Here is a 20675-nt window from a genome sequence, read left to right as displayed (position 1 = left end):
AGTTAAACAGCCTGTCAAGCTATGCAAGGGGATTATCAACAAAAGACCGTGAAAGTTACCTTAAGTTAACTTTGGCAAATGGTGTTAGACTCCCGGATCCGTGTTCTATCAATGAGTGGGTTGACGATGTTAGAAAGTGGCCAAATATTCAGTGGCCGGATATATATACATATTTAATAGACCCTTTTTCAGCGTCACGTGATCAAACAGTTGCGCACGCAGCCTGGCAACGGAAGCAGTAAGCTTCCCAATTGATCTGGGACAGACTAGCCTACTTATCAATCATTTAAATGTGGATATATACTGTTCTCAGCATCAACATGTCTGGTTGTTGCGTATACGGTTGTATGAATCACTATTCCACCGGCGGACTAAAGTTTTATAGGATTCCTAAAGGATTGCACCCATTTCAGAGCAACAGACAGCGGCTGCAGGCGATTAAACGTGTGGACTGGAATGAGGACATTATCAAAAAATGCAAAACAGCAGACGTAGACACCAAAACAATGTAGCACCGACTTAACGAGGTGGAGCAGCAAAGCTAGATCTAACGTGACGTTACCGGTTGACAGGTTTGGCTAATGCAACAGAGGAAAACAAACAAAACAAAAAACGACTGAGAAGAGCAACTCTAATCCTACCTGTCCATCTTTCCACCTGGGTTCTGGCTTTGTTTTGTGTATGTGAACACAGATGGCACAAAATCAGGACTACTGGAGTCCAATGACATCTCGCCTGTAAAACACAAACACATTTGTTTTGCCTAGCAAGCTAATGGGCAAATCTAATAAAACTTTAGCTGCATAGCAAGCTAGCAGCTAGTGCTACTAGCCAAAGCTAACAGCAGTTTATCCAACAACTTAAGCTGCTTTTGATTATTATTCTACACCATGCAGGTAATCACTAGTTTAGATTAACTTTTTTTTCTCTCTCTTTTTTTTTATTAAATTCAAACATAAAGAGAATTATTTTATATTACAACATAAAATCACACCTCCTCTGAAAATATAATCTGAAAAGAAAACTTATCAAATACATATATACAATATATGTAAAATGGAAAAAAAGAGGTGTTTATGAAAGGTTAACTTCTGCTATGAATGTGTACAGTATATTTGCATGGGGATTGTTTATATATTTCAGACATTTTTGTAACAAGGACAGTTCATTCTTAAGAGCAGGCCATGAAGGGGGGGGATTTAGCATATCGACATTTGTGTATGTAATATTTTGTAAAAATAATGAGATTATTCACCAAAAACTCAGTTTTCTTATCTTTAAGGATTACTCCCATTTGAATATTTTGAAAGGACCAGGAGTCAATATTTCTGGAGCTGGATGATATTAAATCATGGAGAGATTTCCACAGACTTTGGACAATTTCACATTTGTAAAACAGGTGCTCTGTCATTTCCATATCTGTTTTACAAATATAACAGTTTGCTACATCAAATTTAAATCTTTTTATAAATTCATTTGAGGGATAAATGTTATTTATAGTTTTAAAATGAACTTCTTTACATTTTGGGGAAATTGGGAATTTTAAGTATCTTGTTCGAATAGATAATATATCAGAATTGTTATAATCTTTCAGAATGAGTGAGCTTTTTGTTATACTTGGATATAAAGTGTACTGCCTTAAATTTATTGTTACATTTTTCGTTGACTAAATCCAGATCATCTATCTTTACTTTGTGTAAATTTGGAGTTGGTATGTTCCAAATATTATTCTTAATGAAATGGATAAAAGCTCTTGGGATATTCTGTGTGACTTTCCTATAGGTCTCACTGGAGCAACTCATACTATATTTAACATGAAAATCATTTAGCTCAAGTATGTTTCCATTTCCATCCAAAATATGCATAACAGACCAAATTTGTTTTGCCATCCAGTCTTCCATAAACATAGACCTCCTCTGACTCAATATCACCCTATTATTCCACAATGGCACATTATGGGGGCTGAAATTATGTTTGAACATCATTTTCCAATATAACAGAGCCTGTTGGTGAAATTGAGAAAGTTTATGGGCAGTTTGGATATTTCAAAATCACATACTAATAGAAACTCAATACCTCCAACTTTGTTGAAAATAAGAGAAGGCAATGTGAACCATATCTCATCATCATTTCTTAAGAAGGAACGGACCCATTTGATCTTTAACATTCCATTCATCATTTCAAAGTCAATTGCTTTTATGCCACCATCCTCATAGTCCTTTATCAAATCTCCATTTCTAATGTAGTGATGTTTATTTTTCCATATGAAATTAAAATGTGTTCTATTCATTTCTTTTACAATCCTTGGTGGGATAGCTAGGGAGTATGCTGGATAGATTAATTTAGATAATGATTCAACCTTGGTTAATATTGTTCTACCAAACAGTGTTAAATCCCTTTGCAGCCAATTATTTAAAGTTTTTTTTGCATTTATCAAAAGTATTTTGAATATTCTTTTTTCACTAACGTCTGCACATTTAGTTATCCAAATTCCTAGATATTTGATCTCATTTTTGATAGGTATATCATACAATAAAGAATCAGAACAACTACGGATGCTCATGAGTTCACATTTTTCCAGATTCAGGTGCAAACCGGAAGCTTGAGAGAAAAACCTTATTGTTTCTAAGGCCAAAGGAATTTGTTCTTTATTTTTTAGAAAAATTGTTGTATCATCAGCAAGCTGACTTATAATTAATTTGTGGTTGTTTATGTCTAATCTTTTAATATCTGAGTTTATAACAGTTATGGCTAGTAATTCTGTAGCTACAATAAATAAAAGAGGTGAAATACTGCAGCCCTGCCTGATGCCTCTGTCTACCCTGAATCTGGAGCATGTACCTTCTGAGAGGGAAACGCAACTATTAATATCAGTGTATAACATAGCAATCATATCAAGAAATGCATTACCAAATCCAAAATGTTTAAAGATGTTAATAGTGAAGGCATGTTCAATTGAGTCAAATGCTTTGTGGAAGTCCAGGAACAACATAAAACCATCGTCCTTAATTAGGTGATTATAATCAATGAGATCCAGAACCAAACGAATATTGTTATGGATCATCCTTCCTTTAAGAAAATCCTGATTGTATTGGGCTAATTATTTTAGAGATACCTGTTTTTAATCTTGTTGCCAAGACTTTTGTAAAAATGTTGTAGTCCGTATTTAAAAGTGTTATAGGTCTTAGGTTGCTTAAAATTTTCTTATCTTTTCCAGGTTTTGGAATCAATTTTATTACCCCCTGTTTCATTGTTTCCATGAGTTCTTTTTGACTTATACACTCAATTAAAGCTTGGAACAATAGGAGTTTAATATCTTCCCAAAAATGTTTATAGAAATTTGTTGTTATTCCATCTGGCCCTGGTGAGCGGTCAGATGCCATATTTTTAATAGCATAATCAAATTCATCCACAGTTAAGTCTTTGTCACATATTTCTTTAAAGTCATCATCAATTACCGGAATCAAATTATTAATTTTGTCAAAGAAGGATGTAACCTTCTGTTCTGAATATGAGGATTTATAAAGGTTACTATAGAAATGAAAGACTTCCTTTGAAATACACTTAGGATCTGTGCATTCCTCTCCATTGATTATTAGACTACAAACTGAGTTATATTCTTGTCTGCGTTTTTCTAAATTACAAAAGTAGGCTGTATTTTTTTCTCCGCCTTCTATCCATCTGGCTCTGGACCTCACATAGGCACCCTTGGCTTTATTCACATATATCACATCCAATTGGGACTGCAGGTTATTAATTCTTACTTTCTCTTCCTCAGTCCAATCCAACTTGCTATAAAGCTTCATAAATTCTTTAGCCACAATTGTTTCTTCTTCTTTCCTTTGTTTATTTAGTTTTTTACCAAGTGCAATTGATAATTTTCTAATGCAAAATTTTAGATATTCCCATTTGGATATCGGTGTGCTAATAGAGTCGTTGTTTTTGATGTCCGCAATTAGTGTTTTAATTGAGTCACAGTACTCCACGTTTCTCAGCAGCTGGGCATTAAATTTCCAATAATCTTTAAATTTGTTGTATTGAACTCTGTTTTTTAGTCTTAAATTAATAGTACAATGGTCACTCAAAGGACAATTAGAGATTGTTGTCTCTGTAACATATTGTGAAATTGAATTTGAGACCAACCAGTAATCAATACGAGATCTAATTTGACCATTGGGTTTGTGCCAGGTAAATTGTTTGACATCTTTGTTTAAGGTTCTCCAGATATCTATTAATTTGTTATCGTTAGTGAAACTTTCCATGATAGGGTTTCTATGTTCCCTTGAGAGTTTTGAAGGCCATCTATCCATCCACTCATCAGGCGTTACATTGAAATCACCCCCAACTATCAAATGATCAGTGGGAAATTTTGTATTAAGTTCCCTTATAACTGTTGATATTTGATGCAACAAATTCCTATTTTTTGATCATTGTTATACCCATTTCGAGCCCCGGGGCCGGCGAGGGCCTTTCTGTGTGGAGTTTGCATGTTCTCCCCGTGTCCGCGTGGGTTTCCTCCGGGTGCTCCGGTTTCCCCCACAGTCCAAAGACATGCAGGTTAGGTTAACTGGTGACTCTAAATTGACCATAGGTGTGAATGAGTGTGTGAATGGTTGTCTGTGTCTATGTGTCAGCCCTGTGATGACCTGGCGACTTGTCCAGGGTGTACCCCACCTTTCGCCTGTAGTCAGCTGAGATAGGCTCCAGCTTGCCTGCGACCCTGTAGAAGGATAAAGCGGCTAGAGATAATGAGATGAGATGAATGTTATACCCATAAATGTTAATCAAGATGATAAGAATGTTATCAATATTCAAAACACATGCAATCCAATGTCCATCTTTATCCACCTTGTTACACAAAATCTTACCAGGACATCTGTTAAAACAAATGGCAACTCCAGCCGAGCGGTTTGTACCATGACTTAAGAAGATTTTATCTCCCCATTGTTGTGACCAAAACTTAACATCAGACTCATCAGAATGAGTTTCCTGGAGAAAGATGCAATTTGCTTGTTGCCCCTTGCAGAACAAAAAAAAACAGCTTTGCGTTTTACAGAGTCTTTGAGTCCCCTTGTATTAAAAGAAAAAAAAAGAAATGTCAGTTTTCAACTGGAACACAGAACACATGAACAAGGTTTATGAAAAGGTTTAGGGAGGTGGAGTGAAAAGCTTTGAGGTAAAAGTTCCATTACCGGAATGTTCCACTGTGTATCTATTTCACATTTAGATGTCAACCCATACCTGGAGTCTCAATCATAATGTGCTTGCCTTCTATGAAACCAAATGGGCCCCTGAAACCTGCAGCCTTGCCTTCCTTCCTGGCCTGGTCGATTTTTGGCCACATTGCCTGTCTGGATCTCCAGTCCTCTTGGGTCAGGTCTTCAGCAAAGCGGATCCTTTCTTCTTTACACACATGGGAAGCCCTTGTTCTCCTCCAGATGTCATCTCTCACTGTACATCTCACAAACAGAATGATGATTTGTCGATGCCTGCTCTCCATCACTCGTCCCACTCTGTGGACAACGTCGACCTCTTCGTCCATCTTCATCTTCAGGTCTGGTGCAATTCTGCCCAGAAGCTCCACCACCTCTGCTCTAATGTTTTCATTCACCTTCTCCTTTTTTCCTTGAATGCGAAGGCACCATCGCCTTTTGTATCTTTCTTGATTCAACAGCCGATCCTTAATGTCATAATTTTCCTTTGTGAGTGATTCAATCTGTTTCTCCAGGTGTTTTATTTTTGTTTTACACTCTTTCAGCTCCTCTGAATTGAGCTGCACTGATTTGGCGATAGCAGCCAGCATGGTGCTGTGTTGTTGCATCTGCTCTCTAACTTCGGCCATGCGGTCATCAACACGTTTTCCAAGAGTGTCGATAGCTTTCAGTATGGTGTCAGTAGACGTATCAGAGTCATTCTCCTGAGTCGTACCTTTTGCTTTCTTCTCCATGTGTGATTTTTCTGGAGTATCTGCAGGGGTTGTCGACACTCTGTCCCGTTTGTTGCTGCTAGCATTAGCTGTCTCCATCGGCGTTGAATAGTCATGCTCACTATTCATACGGGTTGTAAATGGGAGGCTTTTAGCCACTGAAGGTTTTGTACTGTTGTTTTTTTTCATGTTTGGATTGAGTTTTTCTTTTTTACTGTTCAGGAAAGTGGATTATATAACTACAAAAACTAATACATCGGGACTTTATTTAGGAGCTCAGACGGAAACACCTGCTCAGTTTGCCATCTTTTTCTCCCCGCTCAAATCCCACGAAACCTAATCCCACGATAACTACTTCCGTAATTTGTCCAGACCAACCACAAACTTGTACGTCATCCTTCAAACGGTCCAGCCAATCACATAGTGTGACGTTACCAGCAGGCGCCGGAGCCTGAGCCGATCTATTGACCCTTCCCACTCACGTGACCTTCATAAACGTGACCGCCATTTTGGACATGAAGAAATAATGGTTTATGGCACAGACCCTTTCGGTCCTCGCTCATCTAGCTGCTACAATGACTGCTTAGACTGCAACAATAATACCTAACACATATTTAAGTATCCGTCGTAAAGACGTGAAACTCGTCGAGTGACGAGTGTGTTCATTGATAAGCTAACACAATCTAAAAGTAGACATACCATCACACTGCCCTGGCGCTGTGTACAGTTTACCTTCTATGGTTTGTGCACTCACTATTTGCCATTACTTTCTCCAACCCAGTGTTTGAACTATGCCGATATTTTCGGGGGGGTCCCTTTTCTTCCCTTGGGGGGGTGCTTGCACTTGTCTCAGAGTGCGGATCTCCAAACACATGAGAAGCCTATCTTACGCATATATCACGCGGACTCCACACCTCCACACACGCATCGCATCTGAAGTCATAACTCATCAGGGGAAATCGTGTCCGCATTGGCATGTTCAAAAAACAACCTCGCGTCAACAATGATACCACACGCAAGAAAAAAAAAAACAGTCAGGCTACTCAACACATCTGATCCACAGCAGCACCAAAGCATCACTGGAAATCATGTCAACAACCAATCTTCCATTTCAACACGCGTCAACAAACAAATGGCACCACAAACATGAACGAATCGGTCAGGCTACCGATTCCAAACCCACAGCAGACGAATAATTAAATGCATCTTACCTTAAAGCAGAATCGACCACAAAGGAAGTCTGTTGGCACTGTTGGCACACTTCCTTTCTACTACAGTAGTTTGTGTTCCCGACCTGGCAGCAGCAGTCGTTGTCATATCGGTTTATTTTATCTTTGATGTAAACACAACACTTCGGATATGCGAATGCTTCCCGTTACACACGATTGCTATGTCAATAAACATCATTTTGCCAATATTTTAGAGACCATCCATCTTCTCCATCGGTCAGCATCTGTCAGGATCCGATAAAATATAAATATTGCCTTGTGTGTTGATGGTTACTACATCCAGGTGCACCACAATATAATGGCATGATGGAAGTCTTGCTGAAAGTAAAACCTTTCTTTGATGGCTATATTCCTTTTGATGCTTCGCCGTCGTTCCTCGTTGTTGGCTGTGGTAGACTACTGGTAGTTCATGTCCAAAATGGCAGCCGCATTTGTCGTGACGTCACGTGGGATGGGTCAATAGATCTGATTCCTACACTGAATCTATGTTGTTGCGAGCAGGTCTCAAGAAGACTTTAGCCCCCAAAATGTCCGCAAAAAGAAGAAAGGTAGATGCCGAATGTAGGGCTTTCAACAAAACATGGACTGCTAAGTATTTATTTACTGAAGTCAGAGATAAAGCCGTGTGTTTAGTTTGCGGAGAGCAGATCCAAAAAACACCAAATGAGGTGATTAGACTACAAATGTGGGCATCATTATTATAATCTGATGTATCTTGCTTGATATTTGGAGTAGAAAGACAATATTGTGATGTCTTTATTGTGTTTTGGGGTGAATGTGACTGAAAAAAAATGGTACAAACGTTCACATTTTGTTAACCATTGTTTTGGGAAATTTGATTGAATAAATGACATTTTTTGTAAGGCAACCTCGTTTTTTTCCATACTCTTACCAGTCTTAGCAGCTTGTAAAAACAATGTTATTTACTGCTTTATATAAAGAAATACAATTAATATTATGCAGAATTTAGTTCAGCCTTTTGGTCCGGCCCTCCACAAAATTTTCTGTTTCTCATGTGGCCCCATGGAAAAAATAATTGCCCACCCCTGGTCTATAGCCTGGACATTCATTTTGTCATTTTTTCACTGCGGTCTGCCCTGCATGCTATCTGGACATTTCAAGGCTGATAAGCAGGAACTGTTTATGGTGATTTGTGAATTGCAGTGGACAAATTTAATAACAATTGTATTTCATTTTCTCAGGTGAATTGTGAATGTGGAAAGATAAAGTTTCCTTTTCTTTTTTTTTAATGATTAACTGGAATATATTCTGGTAAAAAGTGAATCATTAAGACAAAAGTACGGGGGGGATTAAACTAAAATAGGCCTAAAATTAGAAAAATAGAACTTAAATCCTAAAAGAGGATAAAATAACCTTTAGTTTGATTACTAACAACTGAAACCTGAATACTTGAACAAAACCTATAGGGAAAAGGGGGAATATAAAACAAGAATATCAAATATTTGATAAGTTTTATTTTATTTTTGATGTTATCTGCAATTGATGTTTGCATTTCATGGCATAATCACATATCTTGGTGTACCGATTTCATACAATTTTCTCGATAAAAGTATGCCGGCAGTTAAAACTTATCTCACGGTCTGTGGTCTCTTTATTACATACTTAATTACTGCTCTTATCGAACCTACACACTGGTCCTGAGCACATTGCATATCGCAAGTGCTACAGACTGATATACTGTTGTTTTTGGGTTTTTTTAACACAGAGGGATTCCAGATGGTTGGTCCAGAAGCTTCTCTTGTTGCTGTAGCTGGTGAAGATCTGGTTCTGCCCTGTTTTCTCAAACCCAGCACCAGCGCTGTGGACATGACAGTGGAATGGATGAGAGTAGAGGAAGTGGCTTCATTAGTGCATCTCTATAAGGATCATAAAGACAGAAATGAAGATCAGGCTCAGCCCTACAGAGGAAGAACATCACTATTTAAAGAGGAGCTACAGAAAGGCAACGCTTCACTCAAACTCTCACCTCTCCGAGTCTCTGATGAAGGAGAATATAAGTGTCTCATTGAGGACAAATCCTGGTATGATGACATCATTGTTCACATCATTGTCGAGGGTAAGATCCATTTCTGCACTGAAGCTTTATGCAGTGAAATGTGTTTTTGCTGTTCGAACTCACCTGATTTAACTCAGGAAGGGCTGTTAATTAGCTGAAGGGGAAACACTAAAACATGCAGGACGGGTCCAAACCTGAACATGCAAAGAATTTGTTGTCAGTTTATAACGATCCTACAGTGCACATTTACCACAGTGGCCCTGAAGGGCAAATCACAACAACAAATAAAGAATCAAAACAACAAATCAAAAAACACATTGAGAAATCGGTAATCACAACGGCAAATAACAAAACACAACAGCAAAATCAAAAATACAACAACATTAACTTCTCCCAGAAATTGTAGGGACGTGTTATTGATAAGGATCGTCACTGATTGTCTGAACACACTATCTGTCTTTTTAACTGGAGGGAAATGCGTCACACACGTCATTTGGTCCCAGGCCTCGCAAACAGTAAAGCAACCAGGCCACAGGAAGAAGGAATATTGACAGAGAATACACTGAGGTACATCTCAATATCAAAGAGTAGCCTATGACGACTTTCTCAATATTCCTGTTTCCTCAGCTGGGGGAGAAAGTACATCCTCTGCTCTGCTTTCTTAGTGATGACAGTATTGTTCCTTTCCCTCTTCAAGTCCTTGCAGATGGTCGTGCTGGACACGCTGCTCTCTATTTATTCTCTCTTGATGTGTCGAAATCATCACTCCAGCACTGTGTTGCATCTTCTCTGTTTTTAAGATGAAGAAATCAGTTCCATCACAAAAATTTGACAATTTTCATTTAATTATCTCATGATCAGTTTGGCCGTTTGAAACCTTTCCTAAAAATACATGCTTTGTGTCTGACTACAGCTGTTTTATCAACTTCTGACTCATTAGAACTTTTCTTGAACTCTCATGAATTTGAGCACAATCAGGAATTAAGAATCGTAATCACTTCTTTTAAAGAAATGAACCAAAATGTAATCTCTCTCAGAATTCTTTTGACTGATTTCATACTCAGAGGTTTTATTAGGCCCAGATTGTGACCCAGATTGTGGAAGGTGCATCTATAGAACAGGAAAAGCAGTGAATTGCGTGAAGCTCTGAGCACTCAAAGACTGATCATTTAAGTCCATGAAAATGTCCAGATGCTTGAGCCTCCTGTAAAATCTTAAATGTTCAATTTACATGTCAGGAAGCTCCTTCACTGTCTAAACAGGCAGCACCTCATCAGGATGTGCAAGTTTGTTTAAATGAGTGAGTGTGGTACTGTCTAAACAGAGAGTAATTCTCTATCAGCAGGTTAAAAGTCAACAACAACCAGTTTAATTGATATAGCACCTTTCACCCATCTAAGGATGCTTTACAGAGTAATGACACGACAGAAAGAGAAACAAATCAACCAAAAGAAAACATAGATAAGAGACACAGGAAAGGAAAACACAAAATGACAATTTACATGAGCATAAAGATAACAGATTTGTTCGAAGCATTGAAAAAGATAGAACAGTTAGTGCTCGGGAGAGGAGGAACAGCAGAGAGAGAAGATTTGGGAAGAGATGTACAATCCCAAAGACACTGAGGGAGAGAATTCCGCAGCTTGGGGGCTGCAACCCTAAATGCCCTGGAACCCATGGTGGATAATTTAAATGAGGGGACAGACAACAGACCAGAAGATGAAGACCTGAGACTGTGAAGAGGAGAGTCGGGTTGAAATAATTCCATAAGATATTGAGGAGCATGGCCAGGGAGTATTTAAATGTAAACAGAAGAATTTTGTACTGAATGTGAGATAGAAGAGCCAGTGGAGCTTCTGGAGGATGGGGTGATGTGGGCCAAGTGTTTAGTATATGTGTGTGTGTATTCTGGCTGCAGAGTTTTAAATACAGGTAGTCGTCGACTTACGACTGCGTTTGGTTATGACTGACCAGTCGTAAACCGATCTGGTCGTAAGTCGGCCTATGTTAAATGAACATAAGTATATTCATATCATCTGTAGCCGCTTTATCCTGTTCTACAGGGTCGCAGGCAAGCTGGAGCCTATCCCAGCTGACTACGGGCGAAAGGCGGGGTACACCCTGGATGAGTCGCCAGGTCATCACAGGGCTGACACATAGACACAGACAACCATGCACACTCACATTCACACCTACGCTCAATTTAGAGTCACCAGTTAACCTAACCTGCATGTCTTTGGACTGTGGGGGAAACCGGAGCACCCGGAGGAAACCCACGTGGACACGGGGAGAACATGCAAACTCCACACAGAAAGGCCCTCGCCGGCCACGGGGCTCGAACCCGGACCTTCTTGCTGTGAGGTGACAGCGCTAACCACTACACCACCATGCTGCCGTGATGTGTAATGATATTGTAATCATCTTAAAGTCTTGTTTTATCAACATTTTCTATTTCATTACCGTGGCTCATTATTTGGTTTAAGTCAAACACTGCATACTACACTGCGTACAGTACAATTCGTTTAATATGTGCAAAACAAAAAAATATGAAATGCAGGTGTGAAAAATAGAAAACATTTTAGTTTGAAACATACCAAAATACAAATGTAAAACATAGCAAAATACAAAACTTAGTGACTGCTGACATCACTGGTGCTTGGCTGTGGGTCATCTATGTCATCATCAGCTGTTGCAGCGCTCGGGCTGGCGGGCGGATTTGCTCGTTTCATAAACCAGGAGCTGGGGCGGAAACTGTCGTACGCGGTGAGAAGCTGGATGCTGGGCGCTGCCGGGAGCTGGGGCGGAAACTGTCGTACGTTCAGCTACCTCAGCTGGGAAACACTTGCCAGTCATAACCAGACGGTCATAAAGTTGATCGGTCGTAAGTTGCATAGGTCGTAAGTCGCATAGGTCGTAAGTCGACGACTACCTGTATATTGAAGCCGAGCAATGGATTTAGCTGGAAGACCAATGAACAGAGCATTACCACAACTACATTACTGTGCATTAAAAGCACGGATGAGTGTTTCAGCATCCTTGGTGCCAAGTGCAGGACAGAGACGTGCAATGTTGTGAAGGTGGAAAAAAGGCCATTTTAGACAGGGACTTTATATATTTTTCAAAAGAGAGGGCATAATCAAAGATAACACCAAGGTTATGTACAGTGGGGTGAAGGTTTAATGACAGTGCTATCAATGACCAGATTAAGACTACTGTTGAAGAAGGTTACTGATTTGGAACCAATCAAAAGATAATCAGTTTTACCAGTATTAAGTTTTAAAAGCTTTAGATCAGGGGTGGCACGGTGGTGTAGTGGTTAGCGCTGTCGCCTCACAGCAAGAAGGTCCTGGGTTCGAGCCCCGGGGCCGGCGAGGGCCTTTCTGTGTGGAGTTTGCATGTTCTCCCCGTGTCCGTGTGGGTTTCCTCCAGGTGCTCCGGTTTCCCCCACAGTCCAAAGACATGCAGGTTAGGTTAACTGGTGACTCTAAATTGACCGTAGGTGTGAATGTGAGTGTGAATGGTTGTCTGTGTCTATGTGTCAGCCCTGTGATGACCTGGCGACTTGTCCAGGGTGTACCCCACCTTTCGCCCGTAGTCAGCTGGGATAGGCTCCAGCTTGCCTGCGACCCTGTAGAAGGATAAAGCGGCGAGAGATAATGAGATGAGATGAGCTTTAGGTCATGGATGCGTTCAGAAAGGGAGGGGGCAGGGCAGATGTAGAAGGCCTACAGCTGATGTAAATCTGCATAGCAATGAAAATTCAAACCATGACAGCGGATAATTAACCAGGATTTTACCAACAAGCATTTTAACCAGGAAAAGGCAGAACCAGAAATACCAAAAGCAAAGAGATAAGAGAGAAGCAATTCATGACGAACAATGCCAAAGCACAGCTAAGGTCCAAAAGAAGGAGTATATTAAGTTGACAGCAGCCAAAGTTTACCAAAATCCCATCCCAGTTTACCAAAACACTTTATGCCCATGAACCCGCCAGATCTGCTCCTAATAAATACCTATTAACAAAACACTTGACTAAACAAATGTTTTTAGCATAGACTTCAAAACAGAGACTGTGTCTGGGTCCTGAACACTCATTGGAAGGCTTTTCCATAAATGTGGGGATTTTGTATAAAGAGGCTCTTCCCCCTGCTGAAGCCTTCATGATTTGAGGCAGCAACAAACATCCTGCACCTTTTGATCGAAGTAGTTACGGCAGAACATAAAAGACCAGAAGTAGCTCAGGTACTGTGGTGCACGACTGTTTAGTTCTTTGTAGGTCAAGAGTAGTATTTGATAATCACTGAGAAATTTGATTGTGAGACAATGCAGTGTGGATAAGACAGGGGTGATTTGGTCATGTCTTGTAAAGACTCTCACTGCTGCATTCTGTACTAACTGGACCTTGTTTATGCACCTACTGGAACATCCAGACAGTAAGGCTTTACTATAATCCAATCTAAAGGTAACAAAAGCATGAACTAGTGTTTCTGCATCATGTAGGGACATTGTATTTATTATCTTAGCAATATTTCTGAGATGAACGAAGGCTATCCTTGGAATATTATCTACATGAGCTTCAAATGAGAGTCTGGAGTCAATAATCACAACAAGGTCTTTTACTGCTGCACATGATGAAACAGAAAGGCCATCCAGAGTTATGATGTAATCAGAAAGCGTACTTCTAGCTGCATGTGGTTCTAGAACAACGACTTCTATCTTGTCAGATTTAAGTACGGGGAAGTTAATAAGCATCCAGTGTCTGATGTCCTTTACATATTCCTCAACCTCATTAAGCTGTGGTCTCCATGGTTTTCCCCAAAGCGTTTTAGCATATCGGGCCTGATACGCTTGCTCTGCCTACCGATAACGCTTAGTCGCTTTAGTTAAAATCTGATACGCTTAGATTTATACCGATACGTTAAAATTTCCTACCCACAAGTAACTCAATACATAGGAGAGCAAATAACAGATCCATTTACATACTGATTGATATTTGTGTTAAACAAGCGGTCTTTTTTCCCAATGTTTGTGTTGATTCTGTCAAAGTATGTCCGCGTGGTATGATGTAAACAAACTGTAATCTGTTGGCTACGTCAAGATCACGTGTTCAAACCGTCCAATAAAAATATCAAAAGAAAACGTCAGACATCCCGGAAGTTTCCAATTCATTATAAGCGATCTCATTGGCTGCCGATGTTTTTCCCCACCAGACGGACAAAGCCGACTGACTTTAATAAGCTAGGAGAAGACTCGCTGGACAATTTGATCCACATCAGCATGGATGACAGCGAGATGGACTATGAGAGGGTCGCCCAACATTAGGCCAAGCAAAAGCCAAAGAGAATTAATCTGCTTTAAAGGAGTAGAAAACTTAATTCATTAGTTTGGGTTTGCAGAAAGATTATGTACTTATAAACACTCTCATGAAGTGAAGTTGTCCAAATGTGTCAAATATAGCATCATTTCAAATAATCATCATAAGCATTTTTGGCAGTGTGAGGTCACTGGGATCCATTTAACCAAAGAAGGCTCTGGATTATTCTTTTGTTAAAGGCTCACAGTGACATCACACTGCCAAATATGCTGATCATTATTATTTGAAATTATGCTACATTTGACACTTATAAACACAATCTCTTCATGAATGTTTTTATAAATACATAATCTTTCTGCAAACTTAAATATATGAATTAAGTTTTATTTTCCTTTAAATTTGTTTTAATCTTAATCTAGTCCATTTAATAAAGTGCCAAAATTTAAACTTTATAAGATGCAGTTGCCTTACTTTTCTTTTCAGTGTATCTTAGTTACAGTATACATATATTACGGTAATTGCATCAGAAATATTCTAAATCATTAGTTATAGTAATACAGCAACTTATTTTAAGGTGGCATTTCTTAGGTTCAGATCCCTTTGTGATCAACAGGAGGTCATGATGATCGATTCTCTTCATTGGATTGCATAAGATGGAGCAAACCGCTGTTCATATTTGCATGCACATTTTTGTTACGATACTACTTGATCATAGATAATTAAGTGCAAGGGATCCCCGTAGATTTTCAAATCTATCGTATACCTAAGTAATCTATAACAAAACAGTTTAACTTGCATGTTGAACTTTAAGGTGAAATTTCAAATGTGTATACATTTAATACTATTTAGGTCAGTAATCACTGAAACACTGGTAAAATCTATCCTATAATCATGGATCTAAAACCTGTCAGAGACCCTGAAAATGCACCTGAGAGCATCTATTTAAAAAATATATATATTTTCCGGGGGGCATGCCCCCAAACCCCCCTAGTTTCATTTCGCGCCGTTGGCGCTCAATTGTCTGTGTATTATCATGCCAGAATTTAGGGCTTTAATTTTTTCTGGGGAAAAAAACACTGGGTCTCTCATCTGGCTTTGGTTAAACTTGGTATTAGTTTCCCATGTGTAGTTTCCTGTGTGTCATCAGCATAACAGTGGAAACTAATACCATGTTTATGAATAATTTCATAATAAAAGTCTGGGCCTAAAACAGAACCTTGTGGAAGATCACATTTTACCTTAGTATGTGTAGAGAAGTTTCCATTTACATCTACAAACTGATAACAATCAGTCAAATAGGACCTGAGCCAGGAGAGGGCCATTTCCTGAACAACATTTTCTAGTTACCACTTTAACTAGTGTCTCATTACTTAGACCTCATAATGAGGTCTAAATCCTGACTGATACGTTTCATGAATTTTATTCCTGTGAGCATAACTGCTGTGTCACAGCCTTTTCTAGGATCTTGGAGATAACTGAGAGGTTTGATATAGTTGAAGAGCAGACAGGGGTTGAGTCAGGATTTTAAATCAGGGGTTTGATAACTGCTAGTTGAAAGGATTTAAGTACATAGCCAGTGCTGAAGGAAGAACAGATTATTTTTAGAAGAGGTTTGACTGCTCCTGGTATTATCGGTTTGAAAAACATGTAGGTATGGGATCTGGTACGCAAGTTGGTGATTTTGATGAGGAAATTCGTGAAATTAGTAAAGCTTTATATTTAGTGTCACATTTCATTAGTGTCACACTCTTTGACCGTGTTAAGAACAGTCTTTAAACTGAAAATGAGCATAAAATAATCACCTCTATGGGGGTTAACAGTTGAACATGATTTCAATATATTTAAAGCAATACTTTGTTGATTGCCTGTAGCTCAGGGAAGCCACCCAGTGATCATGATGGAGAGTTATGATCACTCAGGAGGGATTAATCTAGTGTGCGAGTCCAGAGGCTGGAAACCTGAACCTGAGGTTGTGTGGCTGGACAGAGGAGGAGCCGCTCTGCCTGCTGAAGATACACAGAGACACAGAGACACTGAGGGCTTCAGTGTGAAAAGCCGCACCACTGTTTATGATTATAGCGACTCCAACAGATATTATTGCAGACTTCTACAAGAACATCACATGATGGAAACAGAGGTCATCATTAATCGTAAGTGTCTATGATTAAAAGCTCTTATATTTATATTGTAAGATTCTACTGTCATCATCACAGATGAGGTGATTAAAGATGAAGCATGAGCATGATGAACACACGATTTTTGCATTATTTTTATTCCTGTATATCTATTGGATATTTTGTTACAATTCTGTCAGTAAGTGTGTGTTTAGTAGTTATCAAATTCTTCACAAATTCTTGCACGGTTTCTTAAAAATATCTCTATTCTTGCTCTCATTTTAGGTAAAGTCTTTGATGCTTGGAGGTGGGTTGTCGGTGTTTCAGTTTCAGCATGTCTTATTGCTGTCGGATCGATAGTAACTGCAGTTATCTGTTACAAGAAAGGTAATATTTCAATCATTTTCCATTGTAATGTCTCCAGCTTCAATCAGTTTATCCCAGAGCTTTAGTCCACAGATTCCCAGCCCTGGTCCTGGAGAAGCCCCTGTCCTTCACATTTCAGTGTTTTTCCTGCTCTAACACACTCACTTTAACTCAGGAAGGGCTGTTAATGAGCTGATCGTCTGGATCAGGTGTGTTAGAGCACAGAGAACACTAATATGTGTCGGACAGTGGGTTCTCCAGGACCAGGGTAAAGAACCTGTGCTTTAGTCAGCAGTCCACAGGAGTCCAGTTGGCCGTGCTCTCTGTGAAGAGGATGATTTAATTCAGTCCTGTCTCAAACTCTCACCTCTATTTCTTTATCTATTCACTTCAATTACCACAAACCCTTTCTGCAAAAGTGAAAAGTAAAAGGACAAGGAGGTTTACAGCACATTTCACTTGAAAAAGTTATGTAGTTATACCTTAAAGTTTGAAGTTAAAACAAAAGCTCTTAATTTAAAATGTCATCAGTGTTGTTTAACTGAACTTTGGTGAATTTAAAAAAAAAACCTTGGCACTTCTAAGGTAAATTCAAACTCTCTGATGACCAGATCTGTTTTGATAAGACCAAGGTAGCAGAGAAATTCAATAACTTCTTTTCAACCACTGCATCATCTCTGCAACTGCAGTTACCATCCGGATGTGGAAAATATGGCCCTAATCATGTGTATAAGTGCTATGAACAGGTGCGTCTCTCTGGCTCTCAGTTCTCATTTGAACCAATCTCTGAGGAATTCATCCAAAAGACTCTCCTCAATCTAAATCCAAATAACTGGACTGGATCAGATTCCCACACATCTTTTAAAAGATGGAGCTGAGTTCATAACCTCTCCACTCACTCATCTTCTAAATCTGTCCCTTTCTACTGGTAAGATCCCTTCTGACATTAAGTCTGCTAAAATTTCCCCGATCTGTAAGAAACATAGCAAAACTGAAGCTGGCAACTATCGTTCGGTCTCAATCCTCAGTATTGTAAGTAAGGTTTTGGAAAAAGCTGTATCTGCACAACTTATTAATTATCTCACAGATCACAGGCTCAACAAGTTGTCTCTGCACCTTGGCAAGACAGAATCCATACAGTACTTTTTGGCTCCAAACATAGACTTAATAGTAACGAATCTCTGGACATCACATGTAATGGTCAAAAAATTACCAGTAAATCCTGTGTTAAATACTCAGGCGTTGATTTAGACCAGTCTCTTAGTGGTAACCGTATAGCTGATAATATACGTAAGGCCAATACCAAACTCAAGTTTCTATATAGGCAGGCCAGGAACCCCGATAAGGGGTGTGTGTGTGTGTGTGTGTGTGTGTGTGTGTCAAATATACTCTGTGTGTGTGTGTGTGTGTGTGTGTCCAACCAAAAGTGGCTGCAGTGATTTAAAAAAAAATATACAGGGGTCACCAAACACACACTGTTTGTCCATGAGCTAATATACGAGTGTACTAGTGAACTTCAGCTTACATTCAGCAAAATCCCCAGTGTTGAATTAACACCCAGAGTGTTTATATATGTCCAACTGGTCACAAATTAACTCTGAAAGTGATAATTCAACACTGGGGAGCAGTAGGAGCTGGAAGAACTGTAAGTCGAGAGCATGTTGCTGTGTCTGTCAGCACTGCATGCTACTGCTGCTGATCCTCCACATCGCCGAGCCACTGCCACAGTGGGCAGCTCTGAAGTTTCTCAGCACAGCAGTCACAGTGTTGCTGCCCAGTGCTTCTGTGGCTGACTGCATTATAGACGCAGCACTGCAGACTTATTAAAGAGCTGCAGACAGAGAAATCCAGAAAACAGGATTTAAAGAGAATATGATTTTCAAAAACCATAAACTGACGGATAAACACAAAACAGTACACTCTTCCCAGATAGCAAAAATCAGTTGAATCAACATTGAAATAGCGTTTGGCAGAAAACATTGAAATAATGTTGAAATGATATTGAAAGTGTCCCCTTGAATTTGGGTTGAATCAACGTTGAATTTTCAACCCTATCAGCATTGAATCAATAGTGATTCAACCATCATCTAAATAGAAACTTACATTTAAATTTCTGTTGATTTCATGTTGAAATAATATACTGAATCAATGGTGATTCAACCATCATCTAAATGGAAATCGACATGTCATGACACTGAATCGATCTCTGTTTGACCATTATCTAAAAGGTACATATGCTAATAGAGTATAATTACTTTTATTATTCATTCAGAGTTACTTCATGGGTGTCTATCAGCCTACACAGACAGATCAAACACTGCATACAACCACATACATTCATACATACATATTTGTCAATTACTGAATGAAATAACAGAAGAGGGATTGTTTGTTATTGTTGTTTTATTGTGTCAGTAACAACAGAAAAAAAAAAGACTTCAATCCTGAAGTGGAGGCTGTGGGAGAAGCAGAGGCAACATTTATGTCAGTGCTCATGATAGAACGTTTTGCAGACAACAAATACTACAAATCACCTCTTACTTTTACAAAACAGCAATTTAGGAATATCAAGTTCACTTACATCTAGTTCCTTTTCTTTCCCCCGACACGCTAAGGGGCGTACCGACGCCAATTTTTCACCAATTCGCTGAAGGCCTGCTGGGTAAGCCGCCGGTCCTAGCCATTTCTAGCATAGCAGACCTGCCTCACCTTATGAAAATCATGATAATACAGGTCAGGTTAATTGTCACAGAGGGCTTTTATAGCTACCATTTCACTACTACAAAGCGTATACACTTAACCACTATTTTTAACCACACTTACCACAAAGAGGAGAACTGGCCAGTGTTGTTGAAGCAAATTTCTTCAGTCGCAAGCACGGACAGTCTATGGTCGCAAGTCTCGTCGTCAACGGAGCTCGAGCTCTTCTGAAAGTTCTTCTGAGAGACGGTTACTTGGACCATTCCAAATAGCGGCCGGTACGGTAGAAAACGGAGAAGTTTTTCTGTTCGTTTTTTCCTTACATGTTGCACACACAAGATTTGCACATAACCATAAATAATAATCTATTCTTCATAGTTCCTTGTGCTCTATTAAAATTCTAAATTAAATAAATGAAATTCAATGAAATATAGGAAACCCCCCTCCCACAAAATGGTCTCACCCAGAGTGCACCCCAGGCTCCCGTCCAGTGGTGCAGTGTATGATGACAACAAAATCAACATATATTCAACATTGATCAAATGTTTCCTTCAACCATTACATTGATTCGAACACATTTTTTCAACTTTTTATTTTATCAGTGGTTGATTAATGGTTGATCCACCATCAGTGTTCAACTATAACTGTAAATCAACCATCTTGACCAAATATCAACATTGAAATAACATCATTTGCTATCTGGGTTAAAACGAATGTGTTGGAAATCAAGACATCTTTTGTGCAAGTTTAATTTCAACAAGAGTTGTGTTATATTTCAGAAATGTTTAACACCAAAATTGCACAAATAACAAATAATGTGTTAAAATGAACAAAAGTTCTGTTGTCCCAATCTGGACATAGAGATGTGTTAAAAAACAACGCAAGTTGTGTTATTTTCAACACGTGTTTTAAGAGTGTAGAACAGATGATTTATCAGTAAATCCACAACTGAATTCACAGAGAATTTCAGCAAGGCTTCAGGTCACTCACGGTATATGATATTATTTAC

At 39.1% G+C, this 20675-nt stretch overlaps 1 protein-coding gene and 1 long non-coding RNA gene across 2 annotated transcripts in view; one reads left to right on the top strand and one right to left on the bottom strand.

Annotated features, from left to right (window-relative positions):
* LOC132885420 (butyrophilin subfamily 1 member A1-like) overlaps positions 1–20675 on the top strand; it is a 56213-nt gene that overhangs the window by 27872 nt on the left and 7666 nt on the right. Inside the window, exons 3-5 of the mRNA XM_060920085.1 lie at positions 8882–9232; positions 16358–16636; positions 16886–16987. Coding sequence (XP_060776068.1) covers positions 8882–9232; positions 16358–16636; positions 16886–16987 — 732 coding nt within the window. The remainder of the gene's footprint in view (positions 1–8881; positions 9233–16357; positions 16637–16885; positions 16988–20675) is intronic.
* On the bottom strand, positions 19352–20153 carry LOC132865940 (uncharacterized). The gene is made up of 3 exons (XR_009650532.1): positions 19790–20153; positions 19548–19675; positions 19352–19422 (listed from the first exon to the last, which is right to left on the bottom strand). It is a non-coding gene; the product is annotated as an uncharacterized LOC132865940 (long non-coding RNA).

Source organism: Neoarius graeffei, chromosome 1 (assembly GCF_027579695.1).
Source record: "Neoarius graeffei isolate fNeoGra1 chromosome 1, fNeoGra1.pri, whole genome shotgun sequence".
Lineage (NCBI taxonomy): Eukaryota > Metazoa > Chordata > Actinopteri > Siluriformes > Ariidae > Neoarius > Neoarius graeffei.
Note: the sequence above shows the minus strand (reverse complement) of the source record. Positions and strands in the feature narration are given on the sequence as shown.